This window comes from Lolium rigidum, chromosome 2 (assembly GCF_022539505.1).
Source record: "Lolium rigidum isolate FL_2022 chromosome 2, APGP_CSIRO_Lrig_0.1, whole genome shotgun sequence".
Taxonomy (NCBI): Eukaryota; Viridiplantae; Streptophyta; class Magnoliopsida; order Poales; family Poaceae; genus Lolium; species Lolium rigidum.
Genome location: NC_061509.1, coordinates 123,231,020 through 123,245,439, shown reverse-complemented (window position 1 = coordinate 123,245,439; position 14,420 = coordinate 123,231,020). Strand labels below are relative to the sequence as shown.

Here is a 14,420-nt window from a genome sequence, read left to right as displayed (position 1 = left end):
GTGAAGATTAAACTTGAATAAAAACAAGAGGTAAAATTGAAGGAAGTGTTCTAGTGTTGAAACACTGGATAGGGTATAAGATCAAGTTGAATAAATGTGCTGCAAGGATAGAATGAGACATGCCGGACGTGGAGGTTGAAGAGGGTGTTGCATAGATGAGATCCATGCAGTGAGGTCATCAAAAACAGTTGTGGGTGCTTAGAGATCAACTGCCAAAATCTGGACATTCAAAGCCCGTCAACCCAGATGGTCGACATGGCCTCAAAACCAACAGGGATGAGTGGGTATAAGAGAGAGATGTAGCCAGGGGTAGACGATCCCAAGTTTTGAATTAAGGATGATTGAGCTATCTTGTACTACAAAGAGAAAATCAAGATGGCACACTCATGTTGCCATCAGAAGAAGAGTTTGATGTGGTAACAAGGAAAACAATTTTTCCTAAGTCACACATGTGTTTTATTTTGTGAGTTGCTTGTTTAACCACTAGGGGTGTGGTTCTATGAGGTAGCTCAAGACAAAACTCAACAAGCAAATCAAGACAATTCATCTACCAACAGATCAAGGCAATTCATCATAACAAACAGATCAAGGCAATTCATCTTAATTAGTCTAAAGAAAAAGTTTTTGTTCCCCCTAATTTTTTGCATTATGGACAAATAAACAAGGTTGCAAAAAGTGGGGTGTTACACGGTCCTTCTCGAGGTGAAAAACTGATCAGGTATTTTTGCCTCGATTTTTAGCGGTCCAGAAAGCCCTGAAACAAATAAAATAAGAAAATGGAGGTTTCTACCTCCCAAGAATTAAATGCCAATGAAGGGGACATTGTAGGAAAGTCCCGAAAATCAACTAAAATGCATAAATATTGGTGTATGATGGCATATAATAATGAAAACTCCCCCAAGCTTAAACCTTTGCTCATCCCCGAGCAAATAAGCGAATAGATCATATCATGCATCAATAAGCTTATGGTTGATAAAAGAAATACGAGCATAACATCATCAACTTTTGCATATTCAGTTGTAATGTAAGATCTCTGAACCAACAATCATACAAACATGAACTTCATACAATAGAAACTCTAGCAATTACCTCTTACCATTTGAACAAGACTAACCATTGCATGTTGGACAACTGAACAATGTTTCATGTGTGTCTATCAGTATAGATCACTTCTATGCTTGGCTTTTTACCAGCTTTATTTCTCTTTTACTTTGCCTTTGTACTGAAGATAAATTCTCATAGAGCAACTAGTTACAAGAAGAGAAATTCTTAAATAACAAGATGAGCATGAAGTTTGATGTTTACCAAACACTTTGCCATTTTCTTGATGGGATCAGTTAATAGTCTTGCCTCCTAGTAACCAGTATAAACCTTATTCATGGATCTTTCAATCATGCCATATGCTCTACATCCACATTTGTCTTGCACTTTCCATGGCTAACCGAATCCTCGGGTGCCGACCTTTTCATTCAGAAACTTGTTTGAGCATATGTATTGAAATATCCATGACAACCAGTTTACCCGTTGATTACCAAGTAGCACAAGAGTATCTCATACCTCCTTGTCATCTTCTCTTCCTAACTATTTGTTCTCCAAGACCACATCTCCAACACAACTTCAAGATATTTTGTTTTTCTTATAATTTTTAGCATTGCTTGCATGGACCTTTCCTTTGTTGCAAACCATACTTACAAAATTATATGCTTGTCCAACATGCTCAAGTTATATAAGTTCAATATAAGATGTAATTGAAATTTCTAAATACGAAGGAGCACATTTGCATGAGTGTTACCCATAAATCTCCATACAAAAGAATCATGGATGACACTATACTTCAAATTTCATTAAAACCCACTTGACCAAAGATAGATGATAATGCTCTAAGAGCTTTCCAAACTATGAGGGGCTTGATAACTACTAGATGAAAGCAAAAAACCAAACTAAGATGACGAACTAAAAACGATATGATAAACTAAAAAGCATAAAAGACTCGATTTAACTCCCCTGAGCTTAGTTTGTTGAAGTAGTGTCATCCTTCTTGGAGCTCTCCTCCTCATAATGGGCGTCCCACTCCTTGAATTTCCAAGGATATGGCCTCCTATTATAGAAGGATGTAGGTGGATCGTTCAACTTGATGGAGGCAACTTCGGCGATCTTGTTGAAGCGATCTTCATACTCACAATTCCGGTTTTCCACATCCCACATGAGGGCTTGGAACCTATCCAACTGTGTGAGGATGTGAAAGATCTTCTCCTCCGTGTCCTCGATCCTTGCCTCATAGGCTTCAACCTTCTTCTCCATCTCGATGTTCATCAGGTGATGTGCATCAAGACTACGCTCGATCGCAGTGCCATACCTGAAGATGGTGTCCTCCAGAATCTCCAGCCTTTCATCCATGGTGCCCTCGGTCTTCGGAGCCTTCACCTCCTCCATGAGCAGCACCCCCTCCTTGAAGGTCAAGGTCTTCAGATGAGCCACCACGGAGTTGAGGTAGCGGTTCACCACACCCATCTCCTTGGAGTCTTCGCCTCCGAGATTGGATCCGGAGCTTGACATAGTCAAAAAGCTGAAAGTTCTGGACAAAAAAAACAAGTTTCGCTCGAAAAGACTCGATGTGAGATTAGATCAGCAGAGGAGGATATATTGACGAAATTTAGGTAAAAACGAAGAGTTTGAGTCAAAACCGAGGCAAAAAAGGAAGTCCGAGGAGCGAACGACCTCGGGTGGCGTGCCCAGCAAGGTAGGGCGTGCCACCTGGGGTCTTTCCCCCCTCGTGGCTCCGTTTCGCCCAAATCTTTCGCGAAACCTCCTTATTTAAAAGTAACTTCCCTAAAATATGAAATATTACGAGATTGCTACGTACCTGATCTCGACTTTTATTGGTTTCCGGTGTCTGATAGAGGGTAATTCTTGGCGATGATAGCTTCCGGGGTCTAGAGATGTAACTCTTTGACATTTCCTATGAACTTTTCTCCTGCAATATAATGTTTAAGACGTTGTCCATTAACAACATGTGGTTTACCTTTGTAGTCTCCATGAAGACGGATGGCCCGGAGCCGTACACCTCCTGCACAACTAATGGACCCTGCCATCTCGATGCTAATTGGTTTGCATAGAACTTGAAACGAGAGTTGAACAATAATACTTGGTATCGTACTTTGAATTCCTTTCTCTTTATCTTTTTTCATGCCGAATTTTTACTTTTCTTAAAATAATCTAGCACTTTCATAAGCTTCATTTCTCCATTCATCCAATAAGTTTATATCTAGGATTCTCTTCTCTCCCGTAGTTTCTAAATCAAAAGTAAGTTGCTTAAAAGCCCACCTAGCTTTGTGTTCTAACTCTACAGGTAAATGACATGATTTTCAATACTCCCTCCGATTCATATTAATTGACTTCAATATGGATGTATCTAGACAAATTTTAGTTCTAGATACATCCATATTAGAGTCAATTAATATGGACCGGAGGGAGTAGATCATTCTATACGAAGACATTCTCATAGGATTTTTTAAAGCAGTTCTATAAGCCTATAATGCCTCGTTAATTTTAGATGGCCAATCAGATCTAGCTTTATTAATTGTCTTTTCTAATATAAGTTCTAGAATGGTACAGACCCGTTACCACTGCCCCAGTTGTGGCAGATTTGTGTAATTTACTCTCACTAGATGTGGGATCAAGGGATCCACCACAACCGGCCAACCGACCACCTCTGGTGGAGCAGGAGGCCACCACTACCACGCTTGAGTGTGTTGCAGGCCTAACCTAGGAGCGAGGAGTATGCGTGTCATCGCCGGGGATAACGAGATGTAGCAGGTAGCAACATAGTAGCATCCCTTTCCGAGCCCATTTGGGTCTAGATCAAGCTCGTCAACCGATGATGCCGCTGCCCACTCCGTCTGCCGCCACCAGCTCGCCAAACCTGGCCACCGCCAAGCCAACATCACTGCCAGGGCAAGTGCCTCCACTGCGATCCTAAACCATAAACCTTGGTAGAGGAGATCCGATGATGCCGCCACGCCACATAGGTTTTGCCCAGCGACGACAACAGGAGGGGAGAGCTTGGCATGGAGGAGCCTAGAGGTGGCAAAACAGGGGCTCTTCAATGCAGCCAGCGGCGGCCAAACAAGAGCAGAGGAGTCACTTTATATCGCTTTCACAGAGATGGAAATGATCGATATAAATCACTCATCTTGTGGGGTGTGGTGTTCAACAATTACTTGACTATATATCTTCTAGCCATGTGTCGCATACCTGGAGCTATCTCTCTCTGTACATATATCTGCTACTCAGGTGTAGGATTTCCCCAAGCCAGCCGCCATTACACTTTAGCTTCCATAGAAACAACACTTACAAAGATTTTCCTTAAAACTTCACAATAAAGATGGCCATATTCATCGGCCGAGGTATTTTACTAGCCAAACAGAAGGGATGGCCATATGCATCGGCTGAGGTTTTTTACAAGCGGAACTGACAGGAGATTATTCGTTAAACTACAAATTGACATCTCAAAAAGAAACTACAGTTTAATAGAAGGGGTCTCAAGAACGCCAAATTAAAGCACAATGGAACTAAACTTGGAAAAGACTGTTGCATTTACACAGATGATACACAACTCAGAATTCCAAAGAGGGCTCCTGAAACAATAATCTTCAAGCTACAGTACCTTGCAGTTCTTGCCTGGACATAGCTGTGCTGCACCGTATGGTGGGCTTGACAAGCAACAAAACAGCATGGAGAGTGCGCCCATCGTTACTTGATTCGGCTATGATCTACATGAGATTAATCTCTTTTCGCCTTTAACAAATCCAATATATATTGCTTCTTTTCACACCCAAGGCTTGAAATTTGCATGATGATGTGACTGAATCGCCATAATCATAGTAACAAGGAACATTATAAAGCTATCTTCTAAAGGCTTAACGCCATATGTAATCTTATATTAACTAATTGCTTGAGTTTCTCTTGTTCTCATGTAAGTCATGAACTGCCCTGGTATCTCAGCAAGAAGTGATTGAACAACGGATATCCCAGCGCCTGGAAACACGAAGGGATGAAATATCACATTGCTTCACTATCCAAGTGAAGTCCAAGAAACGAAAATCATATGCACAAGGAAACAGCAAACAAAAAATATACGGATGGCAAGATATATGAAAACGGAAACTTTTGCCTTTGAATGCCACAGTAAGAAATTCATCAAATAGTCTACTAAATCACATACCATGCACATCCTTCATTGGGGCGAACTGTATCACATCCCTAGAAGCAACTCTCCCAGTTGAGCTTTCCAGTCTCCCACCTTTATTTGGATCCAGAAACTGCACAGTGGAAATTTAAAGATTTTTTGCTCAAAGAAACTTATTTGATGCTAAAGAATCAGAAAATTTGAAGACGAAACTGCACACAAATTTATATGGTGCTAAAGAATTTTAAGACTATAATCTGGTTTCCTAAGGCCCAAGGCTGTATACAAGTGCTACTTAAACATTTCAATATTATCTGTACAAATGAATTTACACAAATAGAACTGTGAAAACTTATCCAGACCAATTACCTCCATTTCCTTGAAGTCAGCCCCACCAACTCCAACAACAACGATAGACAAAGGAAAATCAGATGCCTTTATAATTGCATCAATCGTCTCCTGAAAATCGGTCACTACACCATCCTGGACAAAGGAAAGAACCAACGAAAATGAAAAACATGGTGCATTTTTTTTAATATGGGTCTAGAGGTATACATACCGTGACTATTAGCAGAATAAAGTATTTCTGTTGATTGTTTGCAAGGGATTGGCTTGCTATTTCTGTAGCTGTGCTAATTAACGGACCAAAAAGTGTAGGACCAGCCAATGATACATTGCGTAGCGCACTGATATAAGCTGACATAATTCCTTGTATTCCCTCAACCTGGGAAAGTTCATAATGGGTAGGCTATGAATAAATCGAAGTAAACACCTTAAGAAGCCACCCAAAACAAGAGAAACATATGGTAAATGGGTTACGTGATTCATCCATTTCGTAAATAGAAACAATTATTGTAAACTTAAGAAAGATAGTTAAGAAAAGCAGATTTTCCATTAGCTTTCCGGACTTATGACTCAGAATCCTCAGTAGTTCAATGTTGGAAAGAATATAGAATACCTCAGGCTGATATGTACTGCCATTCAAATTGAAACAGTGAGAAACAGGGCCGTCAATAGGTCTAGCTCCATAGCCCCAAGAGGGGAAACGCTTAGCTGGGTCATAGTACTGTAGTACATCTCCAATCTCCAGTATTACCTACCCAAAAAAACCAGCAATGGAAGAACTTAACATCATTGTGCTCAAAGATTCATCAGGACAAAAAAACTAAGGATTTGATAAATCGGTTGCTTACTCTTTGATATGCATTTGGCCGTCCAGAGGGGTCAATATAATGCAAGGAATCTGGGAGCCGCGGATTTCCATTTGAAGCTATAAAGCACAATTTCCAGTAAAAAAAACTATAAAGCATGAAACATTGACGGTGTAAAATTAAGAAATAAGCTGTTACAAACTTGAGCAATGCAAATGGTGAATGACCAGCTTGCACTAGCATATCTGTGCATACCTGTGTAGTCTATAGCTACCATCAAATTCATTTGACACCCAGCTGAAATATAATCCAGAAAGGTATGTCTATTGTTCTCAAGATATTTCTCCACAAATACCTGACTCTTCAGTACCTGCGTATCAGAATAAAAATAGGTTAATACAGTATAACAGTTGCAGATGTTCTACAGAAATAAATATTACCTCCTTACTATGACAATCATGGGCAGTGCTGGCGGGAACAAAGAAATTTTCACCATCTTGACTATGGTACATGTTTTCCAATTCAGCGACTGATTTTACTATCTTGCTGTCGAATTACAAAGGGTATCTAATCAGAAAACAAATTGGAATTTGAGAATTAATGGCCAGGCTCTAAGGCACCATACAACATATCAATGACTTATGCACAATAAAATGGCAAAAAAAAAAGAGCAAAAACACACATACAGCTAGTGCAGACAGTAACAAAAAGGAACAATTACCCAACTAGGTCATGTTTTCCATTGCTACTGAAGTTGAAGCATTCTATAATGAGGGGGTTCTCCTGAAACAGAATACATAAATGGAAAAGAAATACATCGGGGTTAGATGCATACAAATATTTGCAACAAAAGCAATGAACTATTTTCCTTTTCCATTTTAGAAGAACAGTTCTTTCACTTGAAGAGCACCAACAGCACCACCTAGTGGCTCAATTAAGCATACACATAATGTTGTCTCGAGGAAAATGAAAGGTCATATACAATTATGTAAGTTCTGTTTGGGCCCTAAACAGAAGTACGTAAGAAAATAGAAGAGGAAAGATCTCATGCCTTACTTCCAATCTGTTGGAGATTCAAAATTACTGGCTTCCACTTAGGATTGAGATCATTCTTCCTTACTTCTGTCTTGCAAATTGGAACAGGTGTACCGTTCTCTGATATTCTAGATATTAGCAAGAAAGGATCCTGTAATAAGCATGCTTAGATAAGTGAAAACTAATTTGGACTTCCAGAACCAATAATGCACATGTGAAAAGACATAGATAGGCATGTTCGAAATGCAAAGGCAACATCAGTAAACAAGTACCAACCAAAAAATGAAACGTAAGCTTACACTTTTTGAGAGAAGGTCCTTGATTTCAAGATCTGAACAGTGGAATACCATTTCCATTAATGCTTTTGAACCAGCGCTTTCTTCAGCCTCGACAGTTAGCTCACCAGATTTACTAGGATTTGGTAAGTTATGCTCAGAAACACCAAGCTTAAGGGTCAATAGTCTGTTCTGTTTGGTGATAACCTACAAAATCAACCTTGATCTCAGGAAACAAGATATGCATCTAAAGCATGTATAGATTAATAATTTTCAAACTCAATGACATTACAAGGTTTTGAATTTAATATATACTCTTGATGTGATGCAAGTTCTGCCCCGTACTGCTTTCCAACCACAACAATATGTTCGTGATGAACCTAGAATAGTATCTACCAGAGCTGGAACTGTGCAGTAAAACTTAAGATAAATGATGAAGAGACGAAATGGCAAATTAAAAATCTTGTAGTTAGTAACTACTCCCTCTGTTTCTATGCGAAGGGCGTATATTTTCTAGCTCGTAGATTAAGGAGTGTCTAACGATTGCAAATCATTCCAAATGTACCCCTATTAAAACGATAGATCTGTTCCAGATTTTTTTTCCTGCCTATGTGAACCGACTCCTCTTTTCTCTCGTAGTACATGGCAGCGCATGCCTTTCTCTCTCATGCCCCAGGGCCCCAACCACTCCTTTCCATGCATGCAAACATGCAAGACCAATAGCAGCGCAGCAGTAAATGACCGCCTCCTGATTTTCTCCTTATTTCCACGCACGCGTCATGCTCAGCCAATGGCAGAGCCTTAATTACGCTGCTCTCTCCCAAAGTTTTAGGTCGATGCACACAATTAGGAGGGGTAGTTTTGGAAAAAACAACCTACACCACAACCTGCGCCTTAAGCTTTGGTGAAATTTTGAAAAAAATTATACGCCCTCTTCAATGAAATGGAGGGAGTAGTTCCAACTCTTCAGATTGCCATGTTTGGCTGCATATACAATTGTATTAGTTTGAGGCAGGTGTTGTTTTTTAAGACCGAAAGATAGCATGAAAGGAAGCTCTGAAGGCAAACTTGATTGTGTTCTATGGCTGCAGTCTGAAGTTGTTCAAACCTGGTTACTAAGTTTATCGGAACATCAGGATTTTCAACTTTAGACTTGTTGGTAGTTCCAGATATTCATGGCAGAATGCCCAAATAGATACACTTTCTACAACGCAAGGTGTGTTTTGTGCACTGAAGTATTAGTCCAGTAAAGAATCAATAGCCAGGAGAAAAACAATTATTTTAGTCATAATAAACATACCTCAGACAAATTACAGATTGCTTCTCCAAGAAACTGTTGCTCTTCCAGCTTAAGCATCTGCACTTCAGAGCAGATTAATTTAAGAACTGCAACGCATAGATCAAAGGAGCAACGAAGAAGAGTTTCCAAGACATCATATTTACTACTCCCTCCGATCCATAATAAGTGTCGTGATATTTTGAACCAAAACCACGACACTTATTGTGGATCGGAGGGAGTAGCATCTTTGCGAAAACCAGCGTGTGCACTGGAATGTAGGTTGGGGTTTCTTATACCAGCAAAAAAAATGGTAGAGAAAAAAAAAATTTAAAGGTACAAAAAAATGGGCAAGAATTGATGTTTATCAGAAAAAAATACAGATATATTTCTTTTAATTTGGGAATCTATGCAGAATCACCGTTTTAAGATACTTGGCTTCTAGAGGATTTCAGTAACCAATAATTAAAAGAAATGGAGCAATTAAACATTTCGTTTTGTATAATATACACCATTACAAATAATGGTAACTAAACTTGCTGCTACGTGATCCTATTTGGGACACTGCAAAGAAAGCAAAGTGGTCATGAAAACTAGACTTTCACATTGAAGTCTTCTTTCTCTAACAGAGAACCGGTCAGTAAAAGGGTTTTGAGAGGAAAAATGAAAACAATAACCCAATTAGAACATAATTACCTTCTCACTGACATCATGAAACTGTGGATCAATGTCAAAAATCTGAAACCTGCGAGTAAACATATATTTCATAATTGAAGATGGTTAAGAGGTAGCATCCACTCTTAACAATGGTAATGCAAGATACAAACAAGGGGAAATATTGAGGTAAATAACAACAGAAACTTACACCAATGGCTGAAGAACTTCAAACTGGTATTGCAAATTGATCTTTGCATTCCAAGATGGGTTCAGTGAATTTAGAATTACTTCAGTACGCCCAATTTCTTCAAGTGCTCCATCATTGCTTTTAGAATAAACAATGACCATGGGATTGCTCTAGAAAGAGAGGAGATTAAAAAGAAATGGAATATGAAGTTGGATGAGACAGCATGACAGTAATTTGACATATTTCTAGCACGTGCACAGAGAGAGTAATGTCTGCTGCTTTTTACTGGATTCAATAAATACTTTGTGAAAAGGTTAGATATTCAGAGGAATTACAGAGGTCTGGAGGAGTCAGCCAAAGGTAGATACTTGGATGGGGTATCCGAATCAATTGGCTGTCATTCAAATTTCATTTGGTAGCCTTTCCAATTCACTATTTGAGGCAACTTAAAGCTATAATTATTTTACTATGTATTCCCTCCGTTCCAAAATAAGCGACTCAACTTTGTCTAGATACAGATAGTTATAGGTACATCCTTATCTAAACAAGGCTGGGTCACTTATTTTGGAAAGGAGGGAGCACATTACTTTGTTTTAATATCTACATTTCTGGATAGTGTTTAAACAAAACAACTTCCGTGCTAACTACACTGGCTGCAAATGCTGCAATGCAAGTTACATGAGCTCCCAGGGCAAACAAACCATTGCATGCAACTGTTCATATTGATGTTCAAGTATGAGCCCACTAACAAGATAAGAACACCTGAATGAACAAGTCAACATGAAAGCTGGTCAGAGCAAAGTCACCTGCTTTTATCATGAAACGTACTATGTATCTATAGTTCTATACACTAAAGAGTGTCTAGATACATTTGAATTTAGAGAAATTTCCGACATCGTTTTATGGGCGGAGGGAATATTACATTATAAAGTACTTTTATTATATTCAAGTTCAAGTATGCACCCACTAAGAAAGGAGCAACATCAGAATGAGCATGTCGACATGAAAGCAAATCTACTTGCTTTATCATGGATGGTACTATGTACAGTATTACATTCTAAATTACTAGTATTAATTATCCACTGCCAAAAACAGATTCTTGAATAATGTTGTGAACCTAGATTTGCAACAGTTTAACCACTGCTAAAGATAGCAAGACGAGCTGCATGTGATGTACACATGGGTTAGGAGAAGAGAACATTGGGAGATAGTACAAATGGACTTACTAGACCTTTCCTAATACAATAGGACTATCTCATGGCGTGGTGGATCTGGAAGCACCGGAATGCTGCGATCTTTGACAACGCACAGCCTTCGGTACCTTCCCTGCTCAGCGACATCAAGACCGAAGCGCAACAGTGGGCGAACGCGGGAGCCTGGGGTGTCCGCCAGATCCTCCCCTAGACTAGGTTTCCTTGCTTGGGTCGAGTTGTAGCGCGGGGTGTTCGTCCTCTCATGGACATGTACATATAACCTTTCTTTCTATCTATCAATGCATCGAAACGCAAGTCTTTTGCGTTTTCGCGACAAATAGGACTATCTCATGTATTCTTTCCTAATACAACTAGACTGTTCCCTGGTCCTATTTTTTTACTCTTCTAACTGCTCTCTTTTTTCCCACGACTTTGCCCGTGATGCTGCCACTACCTTGATGCAATAGACACATGTCCACAGCAAATAAACATCACACAATATACTCTGTAATACGAAGTCAGAAATTATGACGGGCACCGTGATTCTTTAATTAGATGTATAAGCACTTATGAAAACGCACATCAAGAGAGCTATATGGATCCTCTGCAGCGAGAAGGGAGAATCCCAAGTACCATTTGAGTTTGATGAAAGAAGTCATTGTTGGCATTGAGATCTACCCCTATCATCTAGCTTATTGTAGTGAGGAACGCGCAGTGGCATAAGCATTTTCCATCAGGAGCAGAGTAGGTTATCAGCAACACGAGAGGCACAACGTTGGCCGTGGTCACCGCGTGCACCGAGCGTGGTCATGGGGTTCTTCTCTCCCTTTCCTCTCTGGCCCCTCTGTCGTATCATCAAGCTCCAGGAACTTCTCATCTGCCTGTTTTCTCCCTTATCCCCTCGGCCAGGACTCAGCCATGCCATGGCATTCTTCTTTGCTACAGAAAACAAAACCGGCCAAACGAGCTGGCCCGAGCTCACTGCGGTCCAAGAAAATGGGCTCAGATCAGTCAATCCCTCTCGCAGGCTGAGCTCAACTCGGGTCGAGCATCACCTAGCTTGGGCCGAGCCCAAAACCTCGGGCTAAACATCCAGCTTTACTTGGAACATGTGTTCTTATTACTCCCTCCGTCCCACGAAGGTTGTCTAAAATTTGGATGTATCTAGACACTAAATAGCATCTAGATACATACAAATTTTGACAAATCTCAGACAACCTTTATGGGACGGAGGGAGTACATTAGTACAATAAGTCAGTATTTTCCACCTTGTTGTAAATTGGGCATTTCTTTGATGATTGGGGCTATAGCAGGGGTAACAATGGAAAAAAAACTAGTTAGTTCTTTTTCACTGGCAGAATAATTGCAATGGTGAACTTACTATTGCACACATTCACAATGGTAGATATGCAATTTTCTACTACTTAAACAACCAGAGATGACATACATGTGTTTCTATTACTACTTGCTAGTGAATCATTTCAGGTATTCAACGGGTATATATGCATTAGCAATACATGAAGACTCTGGTTAAGATATAATGGAAATTCATACAGGTGAAACCACAACTGGGAGAAGGGGGAAAAGGAACATACCTTGGAGAAATACTCTTGATCGCCCAAAATCGAGGCAGAGAGAGATAACTGCTTCAACATGCCACATAGAGCCAAAGTTAAAAATACAACACAACTGAGCAGGTCCAATCAATTCTTGAAATTATACTGCTACAACTGAAAGATTAGGCAATAAAACCTAAACAATGAATAAAACTACACGTTCTTCAGTCCCCGAGCAAAAACGCATTGCAAACCCCTTGAAATTCAATATCAAATACTACTACATGACCATAAAAAAATACTGCTTAGTCACACAAGTAGAAGAATAACAATCTGGAGCCAAAGAATTTAAAGGTGAGGAACCAATTATCACTTGGCTTCTGAAGCGTGTGCATGAGGTGCTCGCTGAGGGTCTGGTGGACTGGATGTGTGCTCCCGGTTCGCAACAGGGTGACTCGATGATGCCCCAGAAGCTAGCTGGTGGGGTGGTTTTTGGTTTTCTTAGGGCATAAGGCCGATGGAATGATCTTCCCCCATTGTCGGGTTTGTAGGTGTTGTGTGGTGGCTTGGGTTTGTGTTGATGTATGATCTTGCCAAACCTCTGTTGAATAAAATTTAAATAAAGGCTGTATGACGTATGCATCTTTTCAATGCAGAGGCCGAGGGTCTCGACCTCCTTTTCGGGAAAAAAAACATAATTCTAAAAAAATAGCATATGACTGTTTCCTTGTTTTCTCCCGGTTAGCTGATCGGTGGTAGTCAAATACTGGTTTGCCACTCACCAAAGTTGCAAGGAGTGTAGTTAGTCTATGTTATCCATCCTCCGCTTGTGAGCGCAGCTGGAGGCACCTTCGAAAGGGTGAGTAGCAAGACTCTATGTGCTGTTTTTTGATTTTAGATCTGTAGCAATTATGGGTTGTTTTGTGTTAAACTCATATCCATTTCAAGAAGAGAAATAGACTGGAACATAAGAGATTGAATGACCTTGCCTACGTCTCGTTCAACACCATGTGTGGGTTAATTGGTACTACGTATTTCGAACTCGTGGACCTTGTGGTGAACGTATGTTAATGTTAGTTGTCATTTTATGTTGCTAAATCTTCTAATAAATGCGAACACAGTGGACAGTGCCAAAAAGGAGGGCGCTAGTGGAGTAGTAGCATGTGGCAAATGCGACTACCGATCACGCCAAGCACAAACAGCTACAACTCCCCATGTAGGAGCACGAGCACGAGCACGAGCACCGAGGTACCTACCGACCCACGCCGCGCGCAATGCCACGACCCCACCGAAGGAGGTCGAAACTAGAGGTGTACTAGCAGAGAGCAGTGCCCAGGGCTCCGTACCTCGATCTGCGTGGACGCGCCGGCGCCGCGTGAGCGGAGGAAGCGGTCGGCCGCGGCGGAGGCTGCCTCGGCGACGGATGCGGCTGGGCCGACGGAGTGGCGGCCGGCTCCATGGCCCACCTCGTCGGAGCAGCAGTTCCCCATGGCGTCCCGCTTCGCCGGCGAGGCGAGGTGAGATCTATATCCGCGTACCGATCTCCGCGAGCAGGGAGAGGGGCGCGTGGTGAGGCGATGGGATGGGACGGAGCAGGAGGAGCAACTGCAGCAAGTGGAGACGACACGGAGACTTGGAACAACGGACGGCGAGTGGGGCGGAATTTACGGCTTTGTCCCTCTTCCGCTGGGTGCTAGGATAGGGCCCCCGCTGCTAGTGCTAGACGGCCCGGCAGACAAGACTTTGACTCGACCTACTCCTTTTTTCGCAAAGCGCCTCTTTCCGCTTTATTAATTTTCATCATCTCTACTTCTCTATCTCTATCTCTACTACTTATAAAGGCACGAAGTGCCGTAGGAAAATCGAATCTCGACCGTCCATCTGATTGGATCAAACGGACAG

The 14,420-nt window shown here is 41.1% G+C and overlaps 1 protein-coding gene across 1 annotated transcript; it reads right to left on the bottom strand.

Annotated features, from left to right (window-relative positions):
• Window positions 1–4,549: 4,549 nt before the first annotated feature.
• LOC124692303 (protein BONZAI 1-like) lies at window positions 4,550–14,040 on the bottom strand. The gene is made up of 16 exons (XM_047225642.1): window positions 13,865–14,040; window positions 12,558–12,605; window positions 9,791–9,939; window positions 9,622–9,670; window positions 8,950–9,006; window positions 7,674–7,856; window positions 7,391–7,525; window positions 7,061–7,122; window positions 6,780–6,885; window positions 6,595–6,709; window positions 6,382–6,458; window positions 6,147–6,284; window positions 5,748–5,912; window positions 5,558–5,671; window positions 5,225–5,321; window positions 4,550–5,037 (listed from the first exon to the last, which is right to left on the bottom strand). Exons 1-16 carry the CDS (start codon window positions 14,006–14,008, stop codon window positions 4,943–4,945), a joined length of 1,734 nt encoding a protein of 577 aa, XP_047081598.1. The 5' UTR covers window positions 14,009–14,040; the 3' UTR covers window positions 4,550–4,942.
• Window positions 14,041–14,420: the final 380 nt, after the last annotated feature.